This window comes from Lonchura striata, chromosome 2 (genome assembly GCF_050655825.1).
Source record: "Lonchura striata isolate lonStrDom1 chromosome 2, ASM5065582v1, whole genome shotgun sequence".
Lineage (NCBI taxonomy): Eukaryota > Metazoa > Chordata > Aves > Passeriformes > Estrildidae > Lonchura > Lonchura striata.
Genome location: NC_140704.1, coordinates 145,200,654 through 145,224,130, shown reverse-complemented (window position 1 = coordinate 145,224,130; position 23,477 = coordinate 145,200,654). Strand labels below are relative to the sequence as shown.

General features: G+C 42.0%; 1 protein-coding gene across 5 annotated transcripts in view; it reads right to left on the bottom strand.

The window, feature by feature from the left end:
• FER1L6 (fer-1 like family member 6) overlaps window positions 1-23,046 on the bottom strand; it is an 80,792-nt gene extending 57,746 nt beyond the window's left edge. For 4 of the 5 annotated variants that reach the window (XM_085572523.1, XM_085572521.1, XM_077781566.2 and 1 more), the window contains exons 1-5: window positions 10,039-21,385; window positions 2,156-2,238; window positions 1,345-1,471; window positions 680-734; window positions 453-584 (exon numbers count right to left, since the gene is read on the bottom strand). In XM_085572523.1, the coding sequence (XP_085428649.1) occupies window positions 453-584; window positions 680-734; window positions 1,345-1,471; window positions 2,156-2,238; window positions 10,039-10,073 (432 nt within the window). In that variant the 5' untranslated portion in view covers window positions 10,074-21,385. Of the gene's footprint in view, window positions 1-452; window positions 585-679; window positions 735-1,344; window positions 1,472-2,155; window positions 2,239-10,038; window positions 21,386-22,687 lie in introns of those variants that run through there. The other variant, XM_085572522.1, reaches the window with a different exon arrangement.
• Between the last annotated feature and the right edge of the window lie 431 nt (window positions 23,047-23,477).

Here is a 23,477-nt window from a genome sequence, read left to right as displayed (position 1 = left end):
TATTGTCAAAAGAGACAGGAGGTACAAGGAAACCCAAAGGACCTGTTGGTTTTGGAGATTGTTTTGGTGTCATTTGTCACCAATTGGAAAAAAACAGATGTCAAGGAAAGGCTGCAGCCATGAAATAGTAGAAAAGGCAGTGGAAGTATGGGGGGGGGGGGGGGGGGGTGCAGTACAGACAGAGCTCCTAAATGGATGATTTAAACTGCAGCAACAGTGACAGTAAAGAAGAATGTGCAGGAGAGGGTGGGAAACAGGTTGGACAGACCTTGAGAAAGACCAAACAGATCCAAACCCCAAGGGAGCTATTGCTGGTGCTTTGTCTCCTGGAGAGACCTCCCTGCTCAGATGTGGAAGTGCTGCAAACTTAACTCATCCCCTCATGAGCTACCAAATGTCAGAGTCCACAAAGAACCATTGAAGAAAGTGTCTTCTCTAAGAAAAGCACCTACTTCATTGTAGAAAGGGGCATTTGTGCCTTCCTTTACTGTTGTTTGCTTCTTCTCATCACCTATCTCGATGATGACCACAGGGTCGATGTTCTCGCCCACCAGCTGCCTGGCCTCGATGATGGTGATGGCAATCTGTGGGGCACAAGGACACCATGGACACTCCTGGGATCAGGTCCAGCCTATCTAGGGATTTCACAGTCACAAAAGGGCTGTCACCCCCTGCTCACCTGGTAGTTCTGGGATTTCATCTCGTCTTCATGAATTCTGGTCACCAGCTTTGCCCTGTTTAAATGACAGAAGTTATTAGACATCTCTAGGTAAGAGCTGGTACTTGGATATGCATTAGAAAGACTTCTTAACAGTAAAAAACTATTATTTATGGCAGACAGCTTTGTTGTGAACTGTTTGGCTTGATTTCATCGGCAGAGACCATCTCTGTCCATCTCATATACTTTTTGATAGGGAAATGTTTTGCATCCACACAAACCAGTGCAGCTACCTATCATGGCAATGATTTCACTTGTTGATCCCATCAAGCTTGACTCCATTCCTCCCCAGACTGCATTCCTCTCCTGTATGAAAAGCACAGCTACAAAGCTCTGCTATACAGATCACTGTTCCCTTTGGCTTGTTTTGTTTAGCAGAGCTCCTTAGCACAGTTGAGGCACACTCAGGATCCACTTCAGCCTCTCCCTGCACTGGATAGCATCTGGTGATACCACTGAGCTGACAAATGCATTCCACTCTGTCTTGTGGGAGAGCAGGAGTGAAGGGATCACTGCTGTCAGCAAAGGGATTTTCTGTCAGATGTTTTGTTCAAGGGTAATGCCCTTCCTGGGAAGGGCAGAAAAGATGTTTAGGGGGATGTTAGGTAAGATACATGAAGGAGCACCTCTTCCTATTTTGGCTTAAGGATCCAAAAGCAGTGGACAGAGCATCACTGTTCATTAGGTCTTCCTCTACCTCTTCCTGTCTTCCAAGAGTGCTGTTCAGAACATTTGCAATCTCATCATGATCACCTGATGAAGAAAACAGACAAGGAAGTAAAGCCCACATCTGTTTTCTAGTAGCAAAAAACTCACTTGGAGAAGATATGTGAATTTATCATCATAAACTGAGTATTTTATTTATTTGGGTGTCCCAGTTAGAGACACTCTCGTGGTCTGTATTGAGCAGCATTGATTACAGCAGCAGCTCCCCTGCTGTGCAAAACCATTTCCTATTATCTCTGTGGCTGTAGCCACTCTCCTCACCCTGTGTGCACTTACAAAAGGCACATACACACTACTGAGTCAAGCCCATCCAGCCATCACAGCCTATGCAGGTTGTGTATTTATGCTTTCTAAAAGAAGCAGAACTTTGGGAGGAATCACACACTAGTAGTAAATTATCTACCTGTAAAGTAGAAAAAAAAAACCTCAAAAATGTGCTATCTCTCTATGGAAAGAGGCAGGCTGACATTTTTAGTTTACTGTACCAGATAGAGCAGTATGAACTCACAGAATCTGAATGTGAACTTCATGAAACAGTTAATGTAAAAAGAAATAGCTCTCTGTTTATTTGGGAGTGATAAGGAGTTTACTGCCTGTTTTATCAATGCTAAGCCTTGAGACACAATCCAAATGAGTTCACATGAAATCAGATCTAATATAATCCCCCACCACCTGCTCATCCCTGTTGAAATATTGATTTATGAGGCTTACCTAATGCATCTTTGTTTGCAATAGTCAGCCCTTTCTCGCCTTTTTTCTTCTTCTTCAGCTTCATGCCACCAAACAGCCCCTTTCTGAAAAAGTAAAGAAAATTGATCAGTGCCATATTTTCAAACCTTTCTCTATACTGGATTCTAATTTAACTCAAGGACTTGTTAAGAGGGAGTTTTGATTTCCAAGCAAGATCACTATATTCTGAATTTCCTTTTATCAACAGCAAACAAGAGAAAGCTCTGACTTTTTGCTTCATATAATGTAGTTTCTTTTTACATTTTGGCCATGTACAGGCAAGCATAATGTGACAAGAGCCAAAACTTCTGTTCAAACCAAGATGGCATATGCAAAGAAAGGAAATCAAAGATAAGTTTCCAATCTACTGCCTTCCCACACATGTACCTCATTCCTTATGCCTGTGACAAGACCAGAGATAAAAGGCAGATTAGAGGATCCAGAACAAAAGCAGTTTTCCACTGAATTGAGATAAAGTCATTTGTGTAAATACCTAGATACCCATTACACCCATGGTATCAGTGGCACATACACCACATAATTCAGGTGGTTCTCACTCCCCTTCAGCAGCAAAGCAATGAACAAGTCTCAACAAGGGTTACTCCTCAAGTTGTGTTAGAGAGGTGCTTCTGCCTAGCATCAGTTCTTCCAAGAAAATAATTATGCCACATGTTTCAGAGGGAGAAACAATCTATGCTGCTTGAGAATTTTATGCTATTAACAATACTGACAAACAAACCAAGTGGTGAGAGGCAAGCACAAAGGATTTCATATAACAGCAGCATTTTTCAGGTTCTTTGTTGGCCACAAGCATGCAGTGACAAATACTTAGCAAATTTCTTCCCCCTGTCATGAGAGGATTTATTTGCTTAAATTATTGGAGGTGTAAAAATCTACCTGCAGAAGCACACAGTCCAACTAGCCAAAACCAGCAGGCACCTACAAGCTGAGTAAATCTGACAGTGACCAGTGCTCAAACATCTGAAATCATCTGCAAACTCAAGCTGTGGATGAAAAGATACTGCAAAGAGGAAAGGGAAGTTGATAATGTTTAAAGGTTTTATTTAGAGCAAGCAAATTATGCTTACTGGCCCGCCCAAGAGGAATGTCAACAATGTAGGGTACAATAGCAGAAAATGTACAATTTCTTTGGGCCAAAGAATCCTAAAGTCTGGTCAGTATGAATGGAAATGTAGCACACAGATAAATTCAGGGTTCAAGCAAAGCAAGAGTCAGGAGGTGACTGTGGGACTCAGATTCAGTCAAAGAAAGAAACTGAGAATTTCTAGCCAGGCAGAAGCCTGGGAAAGAGCTGGAGAAGAATGTAATTAATTCTCTATCTCTCTTGTTATTCACATTGTTTATAGTTAAGTTCTATCACTGTGCGTCAAGCACTTTGCACAAATGGTGTGGGTTGTTTTCACTTCAGGATCAATGGAGTTGGTTCTCACAAAGCTCTGTACAAAAGAGCGGTGTATTTTGAATAAACCGGAGTTTTACTCTCACAGCCTTCTGAGTCAGACTTCTCATTCCCATCCTGCCTCAACAGCGACAGGTGACTGCAGAAAATGGCCATTAATAAATCCAGATGCATTAACTGGGCTTTCTTCCATGATTCTTATGTTTATATAACATTTGAAACTGCTTAAAGACAGAACTGCAGAAGGTGCCACAGGGTAACAGGAAGAGAACTAGCCAGGTTTGGATAACTGCATGGTGCCAAGAGCAAAATCCATCTTTGAAGTAAACCAGATTTCAGTCTCAGGTTTTCAGTCTGTCAGATGTTTGGGCACAAATGGCATCAGGATGCATCTGAGCTCTTCTGCACCCCTGACCCCAGAGGTTCCCTTAGCCAAGGTAACCATGCAGAGATGTCCCTCGACAGCACCAGAGAGGCAGCAAGCACAGGTCACTTGCAAGGCTCAGCTATGGGAAAGAAGAGCGTGGGTTTGTTCAGCAGGAGAGCAGGGTGACGTTCCCTGTACATGGGATTTGCCAGAGAGAATCTTCTCTCTAAGGGTCTAAACTAAGTAAATTAAGTCTTCAGGGAACTGAATGAATCAATCTTTCACAACAGGCTCCATCACTTCGATATGTAAACCACTTGTCAGCCAGTGTCAGTGTGTACACCCTAATACTGTGCACATGGGTAACATCCACACTGCTTAATATAACCAGTTAGGCTTCCTGAAAGCATTCTGGGGATATGCTTTTTGTGGTAGACAGTTTGTTCTCATGGAAGGAATAAAAAATGTATATTTTCTTCAGATTTACACAAAATGTTTTTCCCTGTGGTTTTGACATAAATTCAATCAACTGCTGAAAACTTGAAAATTATTCCATCCCTTCTTCCTCAAGCTGGTGTAAATTTTAACAAGAGAAAGTTTGGATCTTCTGTGCAATTATACCAGATTTGAGAATGACCCCAAAGTTATCCATACCCTTCTGTATCCCTAAGCCAGGCATAAACCTCTAGGTAAACCCCAAAGATATTGTGAGGAAATGTCTCCCGTGTTCCCCCAGGACCTCCTGGCTATCAGTGAGGCACAAACATGGGAAATCAGGAAAGACTTGGGGTGCAGAAAAGTTCATTCACCTGTCATGGACCTGTGGGGAGGTTGGAGGTTGTTTGTGTTGAGATATTACTCACAAACTTAAGTGAAGATTTAACCCCCACAGTTAGAGGTTTTGCTTCTTACTGGATCCTACAACCTAATCTGAGATAGAATAAAGCATTTTCATGCTCAAACAGAAGGCAGATGAAAGAATTCTTACAGGCCACAAAGAGGTTTCCTGTTTTAAGTGCTTTGATTAGAAGCAATTAAAATCAGCCATCTCAGCTAATCAAGACCATGTCTTAGTTCAAAGAGGACCAAGTGTCCCAGGTCCTTTCACATGGGGATTGTAAAAAAATCTGAAGTTAAGGGAACTTTTTCTTTCCTGCATATGCATAGTACAATGTAGACCTTAGTTTATGACTGTGATTCATTGAGGTTTCCCTGATATAAATAGTAAATAAGAGTGAGACATCAACCATACCACAGCATTTGGCTATACTCAGACCATGTTGAATTTGCACCTCTGTAAACACAAGTGTTCATTTCCTGTTATCAGTGCCACAGATCCACTGGGTCTCTGAATTAATTTTCATACCTTGAAAAAAAGACTCACAAATTTCATTCTCTTGTCACGGTTCATCCATGGCAGCCTCCACTTTCAAAAAAATTGCTTTCATGTTCTTCCTTTTCATCTGTCTGTCTTCCTTTTCATCTAAGCTGTCCCATCATCACAGAGGCTTTATGATCACTTCTTGCACAGCATAATATTCTCTTAGATATCCAATAATTGCAATTTGAAGTCTAATTTAAAGGAAAGCTGGCAAAAAAATCTACTTCAGAGCTGTCAGCATGAGAGTTCAAATGACCTTACTAATATTGAATCTTAGAGTTTCGCCACATTGTTTAAACTTAGTATTTTCTTCCAGTGAAATCTTTGAGAAGTCTGTTTGCTTGAAGAGTTGATTTAAGAAGAGACTGGTCTCCTGCTGTGGGAATGGTTACAAGCAATCCAGAGACAAACAGGCACTTCTAGGGTACAGGTTATCTACCTCGCTCTAGGCACTCACTGTGGGGTGCAGAAAACACTTCTCCATCACCTATGAAGTTGGAAGAATAAACTAACTAAAATAGCTCAAGGAGGGACCTTCTGTTCCCTTCCTCAGAGCCCCCTCTCCGTGCAGTTTTCCAGAACTCAGTCAAGCAAAACCCAGACTTGGGCTTCGCTGCATTAGACCAAGGTATTTGTCAAGTTCCATTTCTGTAGCCTTGGGATGCCTTCCCTTGTGCTGGTGTGTGAGCTGTGCTCCTGGTGGGCAGAGAGGAATGAAACCAGGGAGTGGGATCTGCACACACAGAGGACAGACACAGTACAAAGCCTGTTTTATCCAGCACAAATCCCAAAACCATCCAGCTCTCACATGGGCAGGCTGAGTGAGTTGCCAGTGCTCTTGGCACCAGAAAGTCCTTATCGGAGCAGCTGCCCTGCTTTATCCCCCAAGCCCCTTCCTCCTTGGAAGCAGAAGTCTCAGCAAAACTTTTGGAACCATCAAAATGATTTAGTTCAGGGATGATGGTTTGTGCACCTCATCTGTGAGCCAGCTCCAGTGCCTCAAGATTGTAAGCCATGGGTACAGTGATTGCCTTGGCTGGGGAAGCAGAAACTGAAGAAAGAGGAAAAAAACCTTCTGCCTTCCTACACATGAACATAAAATTTGATAGGTAGGTTTTTATCTTTGGATTTTGTTATTTGCAATTTTCTAAGATGCCTTGGTGGGGTTATTATTCAGCTTCTTAAAATTCCACTTCTTTCAATGTAAGTTCATTTTCAAGAGAGTCTTTCAGTAGATCAAACAATACTGCACTAGGTGAATAATTATCTACACAGGAGTAGTTCTAATTTCCATTAAATAAACACTAAGTTACAAAAATGTTACTTATTTTCATTTCAAATGAAAAAAAAAAAAAAAGAAACAATAAACCTGCAATGTAGGAATGACTTTTAGCTCATTTTAACACTCCCACAATATGTACTAGTCAAGGAAATTATCTCATAACTTAAATCCCTTCTTCCAAAGAATAAACTATAATTACAACACAAAGATGCGGTCCTCAAAATGAAAAGTACTAAATCGAAAACACAGTTGGTTAATTCACAACCATTTTTTATTAAGACACTATGTCATTTGTGATAAGTGAAGTCCCAGAGAAGAAATTTATTGCACTGCATTTAATTATCAAGGAGGCCTGAATAAAACAAAATCTTGGGCATATGGAAAGGAAAAAATTCTTAATGAGTGGATAAAATGTATTCATTTCATGCCTTCTTTTCTCAGGATTATAGAAGTTAAGGGAAGATTTCACCAATTTAGTAATTTAATTCACTCTGTTTCCCAGTGCAGGGTTGCTTTGTTCAATATACTGTCAAATCCTACATCCTGCTTCAGCAAAGAACCTCCCTTTATCCCCAAGTTCATCATTTCTGTTGTGGTTCTTTCAAAGCTTGGAGCTTTTACAAGCTGTCTTAACATTTTTATACTTTTTCTGATTTCCCCTTGGTTCTGCTGTTTTGACAGATCCAAGGATTTGCAATAGGAAAGGTTTAGCTCTTCAAGAAGGTGAATAGAGAATCCTGTATGACAAGCTGCAATTTAAAAAACAGCTGTGGCAGCCACAGGTGTCAGTTCTGAATCTCGGGGTATTTCATATCTGTGTGACACTGTGATTTTACATGTCTTGTCTCAACTACTAATATCTCCTCCATAAAAAACAAAATTGCAAGTTGACAATACAGTGGTCAGGATTAGTTACACACTGGCTCTAAACAAAACAGGCTCTAAAATAGCTATTCAGGAGAAATTCTGCTGTCTTTTGGGGTATTCTGTGTAAAACTTCTGTTTCTTGTACTGCAGCAGTCAAAGGCTGAAATCAGCCATTAGAAAGCATAAGAAATTAAATAAGAATATGGCAGGGAACATCTTATGCCACTAAATTACTGCATTTTGGCTACAGCTTGCTGCTTTGTCTTCCCATCTCAAAAGCAAGGCAGAGAAAACACTGTGAAGTGTGATCAAAAGAGGGTCCTGGCAGAGTCTATTTAGCCTAAGAAAGAGATGGAAGCTTGCGCTTTTCAGGTGGTGCAGTGAGGTAAAAATGAAGCATGTGTGAGAAAATCTGAACTGGCTACCAAACACTAGAAGATGGTCCCAGAGTCAGCCCTGGTGGTGTCTGAATTAGCAGCTGTGTGCAGCATCAGTAAAAACATCCACACTGTGCTTGGTGTTGTCAGAATGTCTGTCAGAAAGAAAGAGTGTCAGCTTGCCTCTAAATTACTGGTGAACCTACACAAGGTCATTACACAGGAGCACAGAATAAATCAGTTTAACATCTCACATTCTGGGTGCAGCTTTGGTCTCCATACCTCAAATAAGACAACAGGGTTAGAGAAGGCACATAAAAAGGGTGGGGAAAGTCAGTTTATGACAGACTGAAACAGCTGTAACTCTTCATTTGGAAAGGAGATGACTGAGTGGGAATAGGATGAAATTTTATAAATTTCAATTGGCAAATAGGGTGAAAGCAGAGCAGCTTCTTACACAGCATAACACACAACACTAGAATGAAGATGCACTTGAAACAAGACTGAAAATACTAAAAGGACTGGATGGGGATGTACCCATTAACACTCATGATAAAAATGTTCTGGATGCTAAGGGGAATGGACCACAGAAAGTGCCCAGGCTCATGTGCTCTCCCTGAATATCCCATGCTTTTGCCACTGCTGGAGAAGAACACAGTGCCAGATGGATATGAGACCTGACCTCATAGGATGTTCCTCCTGTTCTGGTCATTCCCTGATCATAAATACCAAATCCATGCATGGCTGGGTCACTTGGCATGGATTAGAATCAAGTATGTGTTGATTATCATGTTTCTGTCTGAATGATCAAAGCATATAGCACAAGCTTTTGCCAAAATTATACCTAATCCAGCATAAAGCCTGATAGTGAAAAAATGAATCCATTCTTGGAGCACACTTAGCAGGAAGATGAATTCATTCCCAATTATCACAGTCCCATGTGATCACCATGTCTTTGAGAGGCATCTGGGTTTATTAAATTGTTTAACCACACCTGAAGTGTTCTTTGGAAGTGAGCTATAAAATAATGAGTGACATGGAAATATGGATAGAAAAGGAGTGCCTCAGTTTCACTCCCCAGGCCACAAAACCACAGTGCTCAATGATATTATCAGGCACCAAGTTTAAAACAAATGAGGGTGTGAACAAATGGGGATTTCTTCTGTGAGACACATAAATCACACATTGCAAAGAAGGTCATTGAGTTAGAGAATTCAAGGAGATTTCAGGCACATTTATGGAGTTTGTGGACAGAGGGTCTGATACCCATCCAGCTCATGAACTTTCTAAGTCTATAAAACTGCTGAGGGCCTTGCTCATACCAGTTAGCAAGGTTTTTTCACAAACTATACTTCCAATTATCCACCTTTGTCCCTTCTTGGCAGGCAGAAACTGGTTTGACACAGTTGCTTCCATGTTTTTCAGCATTTTCGTTTTAAAAAAATTATTTCCCTAGATGCAGAAGAAGAAATACCAAGTCTACTGATATGCACTCTGAGAAACCTATAATTTGAACTTTTGAATTGTGCACAGTTCTGCCACAAATGATCAAAAGCTCCAAACTCTGAGAAGGCTTCAGGAAGAGCAGCACCACAGCATGGTGTCTCTGCAAACACTGCCCATCTACCCTGGCACATTCAGCTTTGGTTCTTCCAAACCCTGGCCCTCCTGCACAAAACCAATGACTTTATTGACATTTAGCATCCTCGTGCATCATGAGTCATGACAAGGAAGCCACATCCTGAACAGATGCAAATTATTGGTCACATTCAACAACATTTCTCATGTCAATACACCAGAGATGAGTAACAGATCTACTAAATACTAACACAGGCCTGCAAAATAAAGAATGCAGTTGTTACATGCAGAGAGGTCCTTCCTTTTGTTCCTGCACCTCTTAGAGTTCTTAATTCCCTCTACAGTGATCTTGACCCCTCACCTGCTGAACTGTGAAAGACTTCCCATGACTTTGTGCAGTTAGAAATAATTAAAGACAGCACAAGGCATTATAGACTAGATCTTATCAGGAATAATAATCACCCTCCCCCCAGGAGCAGCTAAAACAAGCATTAAAGGACTTGTTTTCTTTTCCCTCAAGAAAACGTCTTTAGCTGTAATTAGCTGGATTTAATTTAAACCTTGGAAGAATTTCCTGAGGGTATTAGACATACCTGTGGGCCTGAGGTACCACTGTTGAGGGCTCCATCCTGCTGTTTTTCTTTCAGTCTCTACCTTTTACATTGTGAACAGGCTCTCCAAGCTTATAGAACCCATTAGGCTGGAAAAAACCTCCAAGACCATCAAGTCCAACCATTAACCTGAGACTGCCAAGTTCACCACAAAGCCATGTCCCTAAGTGCCACATCTACACGTCTTTTAAATACCTCCAGGGATGGTGACACAGCCGCTTTCCTGGGCAGCCTCTTTCATTGCTTGATAACCCTTTGAGTGAAGAAATTTTTTTTAAATATCCAATCTAAAATCTCCCCGATTATGTTTGAGGTTGTGTCCTCTTGCTCTATTTGCATTTAAGTTTGCTTCTTGCTGGTAGCAAATGTGGTGCCTCAGTCAATCTGGTAAACACTGAACAAGAACAAAGACTTATCTCAGTGCAAACATGAACTCCTCTTGCTCTGTAGAGATCTGCAGGAGCCAGTCTGGCAGCCATGCACTGCTCTTGAACAACAGCTCCGAGCTAAAAGTCCACCAGGCTTAGCACACCCACCAAGACACCTAGAAAAGTTTAGATTTCAGTCTTAGTAACCAACCACTCTCTGAGAAAATATGCCTATCTAAATTATTTTTGTATTTGCACTCACTTCTTTTTTAATAAAGACATAATTTCTTTTTCTCTATTTTCTTTTTCCACCCATATCTTGCCTAACTTTTCTCTATTGCAGTATTGCAGCTCAATGTACAAGGCTCTGGATTGTGGTTCCCCCTTCTACTCCTCTAACCTCCCCAGTTCTAAGGCTTCATATCTGTTATTAGCCACAGTTCTTGTCTCCAGTCCTGTAAGTACATCTACTTCCTTGACATTTCCTCTTGGACATAGTTCAGCCCTCCCTGAGACCAAATTACAGAGGCACAAAACCACTTTTGTTCTGCACTTCTCACAGACAGTTTTCACATTGTTCTAAACCTTGTCTGATGGCAGCTGGCCTTTAAAGAGGACACTATATTACTGTGAGGCAAACATCTCATTAAGGACACCTTTGGAATTAAATATTTGAACCCCTAAAGGAGGATTCATTATTCACAAAATACATACTTAAGATCTCTGCAGTGATTAAGCACCTGTACCACGTGAGGTATCAGTAATTTTGCTGGAGTGAAAAATGCAGAGAAATTAAACTGCAATAGGCAGCTTAACCCAAGTGGCCAATAAGGGTCAAAATTCTCTATCCTTATGTTTTTTTTCAGTGGAATTTGGGGAGATGGCTACCTCTGAAGGTAAGGATTATTTGCTTTTCTTCAGTTCAAGAAGATTCCAGCCTAGCTGTCCAGAAGCTGTCCATCACACTCAAGTGATTGAGCATAGCTCTGCTCAAAGAAGAAATCGTAATTAAATCAGATATCTCATATGCTCCTGTATCTTTAGAAAGCACATGCAGAATTCCCTTTTCTCCACTGGAGCAGAAAAATAAATGGGTTTTTTTCATTCATCCTCCTGAATTTTGCAATTAGCCCCGAGTTCTTGTGCTGGCTTTTACTGGGGATACTCTTCTTCAATTTCTTTTCTTACGTTTTTGCAGATAGCAGCACACCCAGACCAGTCAGACTGGGCTGACAGCAGAATGGTGTGGTCCCCTGGGACACCCCACACAGCACAGCCATTCCAAAGCATTTTCACCAAAGTGAGGTTTTAAAGCACCCTGTTCCTAGATGAAATCCTAAACATCAGGAGAGGCCAGTGAGTCCTTTCAGTGGAGGGGTTGCTCATGGTCTGCTAAAATTTAAAAAAAATTGTAAAATTCTTTCTTGCTGGGTTGAATTGAGAAACTATTCATGACTGCACAGAATGGTTTCACTACCCTGTCCTAGAAATTGCAACCAAGTATGCAGAACTGACAGCTCTGCAGGAGAAAGCTGTCAGGGAGTGTCCTGGGAACCCAAGTACACTCAGTGGATGATCAGTTTTGTTCACCAACATCCTGTCAGGCAACCAAACTCTGCTCACCTCTCAGTGAGCTTCTCTGCCAGGCTGCAAGGCCCCTACACCATCCAGGTTTCAAAAAGCTTATTTTCTGACTGGACAAAGCTTCCCATAAGACCTGAACTGATCCAATAGCATCCAAATAATCCAATAGCCTTTGCTCAGCTGGACATGGTGGCTCTGTGTTGAGGACTCAACACCTGAGCGGCAAAAGCTGAGGCAGCTGCCCTGACCTAATTATTTTTCTTTTCTTTTCTTTTCTTTTCTTTTCTTTTCTTTTCTTTTCTTTTCTTTTCTTTTCTTTTCTTTTCTTTTCTTTTCTTTTCTTTTCTTTTCTTTTCTTTTCTTTTCTTTTCTTTTTTCTTTTTTCTCTTTTCTTTTCTTTTCTTTTCTTTTCTTTTCTTTTCTTTTCTTTTCTTTTCTTTTCTTTTCTTTTCTTTTCTTTTCTTTTCTTTTCTTTTTTCTTTGCTGAAGGAGAAGGTAAAGAGTAAGTCTGTCTCGACTGCTTCATTTTCTATAGGATATGTTTTCAGACTTACAAAATTTAACAGTTAAGATTCACTGTGTAGAGGTGTAAAGCAGCCTTCAGGCCATATGGGATGCCTGCCTTGAGCTGCCAATAGGGTTTTTAAAGTGGATGTAAACATGTACACTGCTCCTCAGTCTATGTGCCTCCAGACTGGCAGGGCTGGCAAGAAATCCCACAGATTGTTTTATAACTGAGCCCTGTAACAGCAGGGAAAGGCTGTGAGGGTGGTATCTCCTGTTCTTGTTGCTGTAAAGACCATGTTCCAGATGCAAACTCAATCCATGTTTTCTGAAGTTTATGTTTCCAGAACTGCTGTGCAACAAGTAGGGCAGGAGCAGACTCTGTGTGTGTATCTGTGCATACTCTGAAATCAAGCCATGTTTGCAGAGCACACGGTACAATGGAGAGTCTTCTTCTAGGAACAACCCTTTCCATTTATTGCTACTCACTAGAAAAGCCATGGGTGCCATGTAGAAGCTAGACATTAAATTAGTGAAATCAGACCATGTGATCCTTCCTAGCTGTATGAGCACAGTTCTGACAATTCCATTCCTCTCACCCTTTGCTAATGAAACTAAAAACTCTTCAAGGCTTCCTCAGAGACTTCCAGAGATGCTGTGAGACTCTCTGAGACTTTCTGTGAACATACCCTGACCCAAACACAGTGGGGTGCTGGTCTTTACCTGCCATTGTATCAAAGACAGGGAAACAGGTCACCACAATAATTCTGCTGATTGCTGTGGCACACAGTGAGTGCTGGGTGAGGGCACCATCCCTGGGGATTGGAGAACAGGCTTCAGGGTGGGGGCAGCCAAAACTGAAACTTTCATCAGCAAGTGATTAACAGCATCCTATTAAAACTGGTGGAAGACAAAGGGGGCAGTTTCCAGCTGGGGTGTTCACTCAGGAAAGCAGCAGCATCTCCCACTCTCACTCAACAGGAACAGGCCTGCACCAGCTGTGAGCACCAACCCACCCACCAGGCAGTACAGGACAGTAGTCTCTCTGCCTTATGGGTTGCTCTGTGCCACAGGAACAGAAGGAAAGAAAGTTCTGGCTTGTTCATTTTATGAATCTGAGGCTGAACAGAAACTCCCTTGTATTTGCAGAGTGGGTGTTTCTCTGAGCTGTCTGATAAATCAAGGTGGGGGCTGTACCCAGCACCAAGTTATAGCATACTTGGCAACTTAGGAGTGTCAAGAAATAGAAAGCTTACATAAGGGGAGGTTTTCAATAAGTCAATATGTTAAAAAGTGACTCAGCTCCTCTCCTGTCATAAAAAAAAAAAAAAAAAACATAGACCAGACCTGGGCTAAGGCCAGCCTCCAGGGGAAGGCCAGGGATGAGAAGAAAGTCAAGATACAGAGTCTATTTCCAGCCTCATTCCTGCCATATCAATAAAGTTGTGTAGCTGTGAGTGGTCTCTTCAGTTGATGGATTTAAAAGATTTACCTGTCCCATGGGAGGAGCGTCAGACTTCAGTGGTTTGAAAAGTGCTCTGATCAAACCATTTCTAGAGATGGGCTGGTGCATCTGAGGACAAGATGGTTCCTCCCAAGCACCTCAGGCACTTAGTGATCCACATGTTTTGTGTTTGTTTCTTTAATGGGTGCAGAATATTGCTCTCAATAATTTCTGTGACCCTGAGGGACCTGGTGTCATTTGTTCCACTGAGACAGGTGGTAGATGCCCCATCTCTACATTCAAGGACAGGCTGGGCATTCCCTGAGCAACCAGATCTAGTGGAAGGTTTCCCAGCCTATGGCAGGGCACTGGGAGCAGATGACCATTAAAGATCTCTTTCAACTCAAGCCATGCTATGGCTCCAGATGGGACCAAACTGGGCGTGCTGCTGCCAAATGCAAACAGCTATAAACAGTTGTGACTTCATTTTGTGGCAAGTCAGAGAACAAGAAGCATAAATTGCTTACAGGGAGTCCTCAAAGCATTGGAACAACCTCTTTTGGAGAAAGTGATACTTGGTTAGAAAAAGACATTAAATAGGCTGTCCACTCAGCAGGTGTAAATTGGTGTGTTCTCTCAGTGACTGCATAGCCCTATAAATGGAATTTCTCTAATTTTTAAATAATACAGAATCATCTAACTAATGATACAGCTGAAAAGAAATAAAGAGGTTTGATAGAGCCAAGTGTAAAGAGCAGAATTTGGCTTTTGTAAGTGATGATGCAAAGCTGGTCAAGGGCCAAGAGAGGTGCAGATATGGAAGTGGCTGTACAGAGCCACAGCAAGAGCATTTCCCCAGTGCTTCCTACAGCTTTGGGGAGCAGGTTGCAAGGTGGTCACACAGGGAAGAAGAGTCAGAACCTGCCAACCTCTGCAAGACCTGGCTGGTGTGGGACAATGCTGTTGGATTACCCTCAGTGAGTGTATTTCTTCCTGAATATTGAACACATGGATGTGTAGTAAAATGCGGTGAACCCCAGCTCAGGAAAGAAATTATGATTCCAGATCAGAAGGCTGAAGGATAGCTTTATCAAAACTATGCTATATTACATTAATATCTATTTAAAGAGATACTATACTATTTTACATACTTACTTCTTCCTTACCTAACTCAAACTCATGACTCTCTGCTGAGTCCCAGACACAGCTGGATCCAATTGGTCATTGAACCCAAACAACCTTCACCAGAACCCAATCCAGCAATCACTTCAGGTAAACAATCTCCATACCACATTCCACATGGGGAAAACAAAGGAGCAGAGATAAAAATTGTTTTCTCTTCTCTCTGTTCTTCTCCTGAGAGACAGAATTATGTCTCTCTGTCCAGAGAATGTGAATGTCACATGGATGCTTTGATGTAAAGAAAATATTTCAAATTTGAGAAATATAAGTGCTTGTGGAAGTGAAGTATTACATTCAGGGCCCTGCCCAGGGGTACCTCTGTGTTCTGATACCATCCCTAACTCAATATTTCAGCACCTGCTTTACTAAAAACTTTTCTTTCAGGGAGATAAAGACATACAAAAGGGCAAAAGGGCAGAGGAAGTGGTACTGAAGAGCCCTGAACTGTAATCCCAGCTTTGCTCAAGGCAGGTGAGCAGCTGCTGGAAGGTCTCTGTGCCCCCGCTTCCTCTTCCAGCTGTACAGCAGGTATTGAAGCGTGGCTCAGGCAGCACAAAGAGACTCAGACCCCACTAATGCCTTTGGTTCTACTTCTGCAGTCAGGAAAACTACTGTATCTGCAGAAGCAATGGAGCATCAGTGACAGACTTAGGGCTGTGCTGGTCTGCAAAAGAAACCTGCTCAGCAGCCAGGTCACAGAGCAGACTCAGTGCCAGCTCAGCCAGGAGGGTCTGCAATCAGCCTATGGTCAGTGGTGATACCTTAGTGCCCTGGAGTGTTAAAACAAGCCTGGGGCAGGAACTGTTCTGTGCTTTGCTCTGTGGAGCCAGGCAGACAAGCATCACTTGCTGAGCCATTTCTCACAGGCAGTGGCTCAACCCTTCCCAGGCCATGCCAGATCTCAGTATTCATCCCAGGCTTTGCAGCTCAGCTGTGCAATCTACCTCTCCAAGGGGGCTTGTTATTTACAGTACTCACAATATACCTAGTCTCTGACTTTCCGAAGTGTCGGAATCCGTGGTATTGATGATTCCGAGTTTGTAAAAAGTCTCTGTTTTTCTGCCCCGTTGCCAAAGAAGAAGCCATAATTCGTCTGTGCTGGTTTCAAGGTTGTTTATTCTGTTTATTTCTAATATGTTCTGCTGCCCTGCCACAGCTCTGTCCTGCAGGGCAGCATGTGGGGCTCTGCCCTCAGTGGGATGTTACAAACATTAAATACCAGAAACTACCTGTGATGTATTTATAATAATGTGCCTTTATCTATTATCTATGTTGAACAGTGTGTCCCCAGCCCAAACCAATAGAAAAATGCCAACACTACAGTGAAACATGGAGGGCATGAAGAAGGAGAAAAAGGACAAGACACACCCAATTTCCTCCATCTTGTCCCCTTTGAACCCCTAATCTAGAAACCTAAAATTTTACTTTTGCACCCATGCCACACTTAATTATTCCTTATATCAAACACTCAGAGCTTGTAATTAATCCTGTAAGATTGAAAACACTTTTCCATGGACAGAGATCAGAGACAGTGTCTCTGGGGGCTCTGTACAGGGGGGTTCCTGACCCCTGCCAGGGTCCCAGGCCCTCCAGGGCAGCCAGAGGGAAGCTCTGGATTCCCACACCAAAGTCCATTACCAAGATTTGTCACCAAATTATTATGGAGCTAGAAAAGGAGAGGAATCATAAATCCCATCTGGGTGCACTTGGCCCACAATACTATATATGCTTTGGATGTGGCTGTCAATCCCAAGTCAGAGGGTAGTCTCTTGTCAAGGTATGAGTTAAATCCCAGTGGTTTAATTCCTCTCCCTGCCTTGCATTCCTGGTTATAGAAGGCTGCCTGGGCCATGGATATGAAACACACTTAGGGCTGCCCTATTTTGTACCAAACCCTGTCAATGCCAACAGCAGTGCTGCGAGCTCTCACATTCTGTGATGGGGAAACAAAGCTCTGCCTTCTGCCCAGTACAGCTATCACCAAAAAATGCAGCCCACCAATACAGCCCCGAGACTGCTGCCTGGGTCAGCTCCCTCTAGTGATGACATAAAATATACTGTGAATGTCAATTAAACAGTGACATTTGGAAAGATGCTTCTGCTTTATCAGAAGACTGCACTGGAACATAACCATTGACTAGTGGGCAGGGAAGTATTAATCCCTGTTAAATAAATCCTTTCTGACACAGGAATAAAGTCAGACTGTTTGCTGAGGGAAGTGCTAAGCATCTCAGTTTATCCCACATACACTGAGATTCTCTACCAAGCAGACATGAAGTTCAAACACTGCTCAGGAGGACAAGCAGGTTGGTTTCTATAAACAAAAAGCTGTGAGCACAAAGCAGCTCTGAAGTCACTACACCTAGCACAGAGCTGCTTCTTTATTCCCACCTCAGAAAGGTTGTATCTCACCTTACCAAGACGAGTACAGACATCCAGTAGCAGGGGTCCTGGTGAGCAAATGTGGAGGATAAGGAATGTACATTGACCTCTCAGAGTTTTACCAAAAGCTACTGACAATTCTTGAGCACATAATACAGTTCTCTATTAACAAATGCCTATGTTTGAGATTATGATTTCTGCATTGTCCACAGGCTGACAACACTTTTTCACTTCCTATGTCCCTGTGATCCCACACTATCAACATTAGATCTCTTTTCTTTTTAGATGCCTTTTTCCATTATAAATCTGTTCTTATTGTCCCTTCCTCAGTTTCAGCCCAAAAATGTGAAAGGACCATTATTGACAAACGTAAAAGATGTTCCTAGATGAAGAGGCAAGCAGCTTGAGATTCTGACATTTCTTGAAACAGGATGAGTATCTCACTTATCTTAAAGTGCAAAGGACTCTTATTTCTGGCTCAGCAGGGCTGTGAAATGCTAGAGCTTATCAGTCACATATTCCAGAATAACCTCCTGTTCTGCAAAACTTTCAAATTAATCTTCAGTATGATTTTAGAGGATTATCTTCATAACAGACATATTTTTTGAAAACCAGAAGAGTGGATGGTGCCTTCAGCATTCTTATAGATATCAAGTTTAAAGGGAATATTTTATGGAATAGCTGCCACAGTAATTGTGTTCTGGTCCAGACAGCAATCATTTCAAGGTGATTTGATTTTCACTATGGATAGCTTGTGCCCCGCCAGGCAAATAAACCTCTTTATTCTCCAGTCCCAAACCAGTCATAAGAGAGAGAGAAAAATAATAATGCCTTGAACAGTTACTTACAGAGCGTGAGGGTAACTGCCTGTGGAAACCCCAGGGAGCCTCCAAAGGCAATGAGTGGGACACAGGGCTGCTGCCACCCAGCCCCAAGTGACCCTCTGGAAGTGCTGAGCAGTGCCACACTACACATGTGTTCTGGGTTACCCTGGCAGGGTAACACCACAAAGCCAATCACTCACCACCCCTCAGTGGAGCAGGGGAGAGAACAGGAAAAAAAAGGGAAAACTCTTTCATTGAGATAAAGAAGTTTAATAGGACAAAAATGAAGGGGAAATAATAAAAATAATTAATAATAATAATAATTGTTGTTGTTATTTACAAAACAAATTATGCACAATGTAGTTTGTTCACCACCCATTGACTGATGCCCAGCCAGTCCCTGAGAAGCAGGTCACCACTTGCAGTCAGTTCCCCCAGTATATTGTTCAGCAAGATGCCATATGCTATGGAGTATCCTTTGGATCAGCTGGGGACAGCTGTCCCAGCTGTGTCCACTCACAACTTTTTGTGCACCTCCAGACTCCTCACTGGCAGGGCAGTGAGAGAAGCTGAAAAGTCCTTGGCAGAGTGTAAGTACTTCTCAAGAACCACTAAATCAGTGTGTTAACAAGATTATTCTCAATCCTAAATACTAATCTTGCAACGCTGTACCAGCTACTAACTGTATCCCAGCTGAAACCAGGACTATGTGCTTCACACTGATGCTGCAAAATGCCTTTAAACTGGACTAGAAATGGGTCTTCTCTGGTGCTGCAGCAACTCAGTTTCCATTTGCTACCAGAAAATCCAAACTTGTAAAAAGAACGTGTGTGACCAGTCCAGATTTTCCACAAAATCACCCTTTAATTCAAAGACAGTTTTATCTTTCAAAGAAGAGGGCCTGAAAGCTCTGGACAAATATCTTTTCTCTCACCTTTTACCACAGCCATCAATATAACATTGTTTATCAGTATTACTCACTTCTTTCGCTGTTGCTAGAGGGAAGCTGCTCAAATAAAGGCTGTATAAAATGTCTAGAACACTACTAATGCCTACAGTAATATCTTTATGTGCCAATATTTCCATCTCATCAATGTCCTTGAGAGCATCCTCCCTTCACAGGGTGGAACGCAAAGGAGTTTGCTGTTTGGGGGTGTGAGTCACACTTTATCAAAAATAAGCACATTTGGTTGAACCAAGTTCTTCTGGTTATTGCACTATTTCTCAAGATGTTTGGAAGCACTGCAATTGTCACAAGCCTTGTTAGTGTCAGAGATAGAAATGGCTGGTCAAAAATACCTGTCCATGCAGTCCAGCAAGGAGTCTGCCTCCACATAAAAATTGATCCTTTTGTGAGGAATCAGGTCTGCATCAAATTTAATTAATATTTTTCCACGACTATTTAATAAAGAAGAAAAGCAAACAAACATGAAAGAAGATACTGATTATTACATGAAGAAAGATTGATAGAGGAATTACTAATATGCCTCTTTGTATATAAAATTACAGAGGAATAATTAATCTTCTAGTCACAGAATCACAGAATAGTAGATTGATTTGGATTGAAAGGGAACTTCAAAAATTATTCGGCCCAAACCCTCCACCACAGACAGGGACATTTTTCACCAGACCAGATTTCCCCAAGCCCTATCCTACCTGGTCTTGAGCACTTCCCAGTCTGGGGTATCTAACACTCCTCTGGACAACCTGCTCCAGTGTCTCACTGCCCTCATCCAAAGGATTCTTCCTTATGTCCAGCTTAAACCTACTGACCTTCAGTGTAAAACCATTGGCCCTTGTCCAGCCACTACAGGACCTGGTAAAAAGTCTTTCTCTGTTTTTCTCTAAGTGCCCTCTGTGTATTGAGAGGCTGCAATAAGGTCTCCCTTGACCTTTCCCTTCTCCAGGCTGAATAACCTCACTTCTCTCAGCTGTTCTTCACAGGAGAGGTGCTCCAGCCCCCATCATTGTCACGGCCTCCTCTGGACCCTCTCCAAGAGTCTTTCTTATGTTGAAGACCTCAGAGCTGGAGGCAGTGGGGGCAGAGGACTCCAGTGGGCTCTCACAGAGCTCAGCAGAGGGGAAGAATCACCAGCTGGCCATGTTTCTTTTGCTGCAGCCCAGGACATGCTTGGCTTTCTGGACTGCAAGTGCACATTGCCAGCTCGTGTCCAATATTTCACCAACCAGGATCTCCAAGTTTTTCTCCTTGGAGCTGCTCTCAACCCACTCATTCTGCAATTCTGACATTGGGATTACCCCAGCCCATGCACAGGACCTTGCACTTGGCCTTGCTGAAACTTGATGGAGTTCACATAGACCCACTCCTCAAGCCTGCCCCTCTGGATGACATCCCTTCCCTCAGGTGAATCAGCTGCAGCTTTGTGTTGTCTGCAAACTTTCTGAATTTATTTGCATGATTCAAAGAGGAAAGCAATATATCTCTGAAGTAATTTTCCATATTCACTATTTCAAAAACTTTTCACCCCTAGCACAACTGCTTTGCTTTGTGCTGCAGTCCCTAACAGAGCTGCTGAGCTGTGGTGAACAGGAATAAACCTCCAAGTTAGAAATAAAGGCCCCCACTATGTTCACCATTGCTCGGATTGAGGGAGGGAGCCAGGGTTTGGTCCCACTGCATATTAGCAGGCAGGATCCTCCTAGAAGACCAGTGGGGACAGACAGGCTTTTCCAGAGGGCATTTAGCCACAAAGGTGTATGTGGTGTTATGTGAATTGTTTTCAGGAGGAACACTTCCCTCAAAGACATCAAGCAGCCTGGATACAACATAGTACCTAAAATTAATTCAAATAATTCCACACAGCTTCCTCTTGCCATTCTTCTGTGACAAACCCTTTTGTTAACTTTAAAGGTATTCCACAGTAATGCAGAATAAATATCTGTGTGATAATAACAAGAAATTCTTTCTTCTTTGATGGAGATATCCCTTGTCTGTGGGATCAGTCCCACAGAATATTAAATAACTTGGACTCCAAAATCACACACACACACACACACACACACACACACACACACACACACACGTGTGTGTGTGTATATATATATCAGTAGAACAAATGCAGTTCCATAGGAGAAATTGCTAATGCTAGTTTAGTTTTAGGAAGATATTCTTATATTGTTTCAATGAAGGAAGCATATCATTAAATCAAAACATGACTTTCTCTTTACACACAGAAAAACCTTGTGAGGTTGTCCTAGAATTTGGGGTGAGACACTATGTTAAATTTATTTAATCACTACCATCTATTTACTATTTATATAACCTATATAAAATTCTAAGGCAAATTCTCTAAGAACTTTGGCCAAGCTTTGGTCTCAGTTCCATACCTCTGAGTCTATAGAGATGCTATAAAACCCATGAAAAAATTCTGGGTTTGTTCTACAGCCAAGGCAAAATTTGTTTTCTAGATCCACATTCAGCTCTACTGCAAAAGAAGGTAGAAACAAGAATATATGCTACAAGCAGGATATCCTATTTAAATAATCTTACTGTTAACAGAAATACAGAAACATATGAATAAACATGGTGTTTGCATATATATATTTGCATATGCTCAGACACAACCACATATTCCTTTGTTCTCTTTCAGCAAAAAGCCAGTGACGTTTCCTTATGAAAAACAAGCACTTCAAAAAATAGAACTAATCCCCAGCTCATGAATTAGATCAATTTCACAAAAGTAGATTATTTCCAGCTGCTGCACCTGAGCATTAAAAGATTTAAGTGCCATATTTTGCCTTTAGATGCATCCTATTGCAATCAAAAGATGTTCTCAATGGATAAACTGATGCTTTTATGTATCTCCCTATATATCTACCTACAAAACACAGCAATGCTGTTTCTGAATACTTCTTCAGGTCAGAATCACAAAATTACAGGGAGAGATAACAGCTCTGTTAAGCCAGCTGATGCAGCCACAGAAACCACTCACACATTCAAGCCCCACAGCCCTGGACCAGGGTTCTCCAAGGGATCTCTGTTCTCTTAACTTGCACTGCTGGGTCAATGCACACCAAGTGTGAAACAGAGTGATCCTGAATATGCTAAAATTATAGAAAACAGTGGTCAAGAAAGACCTAAAGATACGAGAAAATACACTTGCCAGAGACATTCATCTCCTCCCATTTGTAGTTCACTAGAATTCACCAGTTTCCCTTGAAGACTTTCAAACCAAAAAAATAATAATACAAAACTTGCTGACTTAAATGAAACACTCATGCAAGCACCTTAATGTTGAAATTCTAGGTCTCTAGGTATTCCAAAACCTTATTTTTTCTAACTGCAGATGTCTTCTGTTTTCACTGCCAAGAAGAGACATTACCTGGGCTTTTTTCCTTCCATCTCCTACACCTTCCTGTTCTCTGGTGTCAAGCTGGCCTTCAGCAACTCATCCCACATATGTCAGACTCTCCAGTCTTCTTCCTCTGGCTGCCATAGGGATTCTGCCTGTGTTTATGATTAACCCACCAAGAGATCCTCCACAGCAGGGTGAGGCTGTTTAAACACTGAATTATACCCATGATGGTTATTGCAGATAAGGCTTCCCAAAGCACTGAAGTGTACAAGGGCTGTTAGCTGCTTACTGAAGCCTAACAAAAGTCTGTGGTTTTGGCTCATAGTGCTCCTTTACAAAGACATTTTTTCCTCCTCCTACCACGCTGCTGCAGTTGGGTGGGATCAGCTCCTGGCTCAGCAAGTGTTCTGGCTCACAAAACAGCTCCAGAGGCACAACAGTCTGATGTTCTGGGGTGCAACAATGCCAACATGGGGTATACTGGGGTGGGCTTTTTGGGGTTTTGAGGTGTATATCCTTTCAGAGGCTTCATGTGGTCAAGGTATTTGCTGCACTAACACAACTTCTGTTCCTTCTCTGCATGCATAGACCCTCTCTCCAGATTTACCAATCCTGACTTTTCTACCCAATGATCAAACATGGAAAACTTGGCTGTGTTTCAGTAGTGGGGGGAAAGATGAAAGCAAGTCTGTCTGGACCCATCACCAGCAGTGTGCTGCTCTTTGGAGGGACCTCCCTGGCTGAGGGATTACATAAATGTGGGCACTTTCCTGCTTCCCAGGCAGCTGTCTTCAGAAACTGTGACTCAGAAATGTTT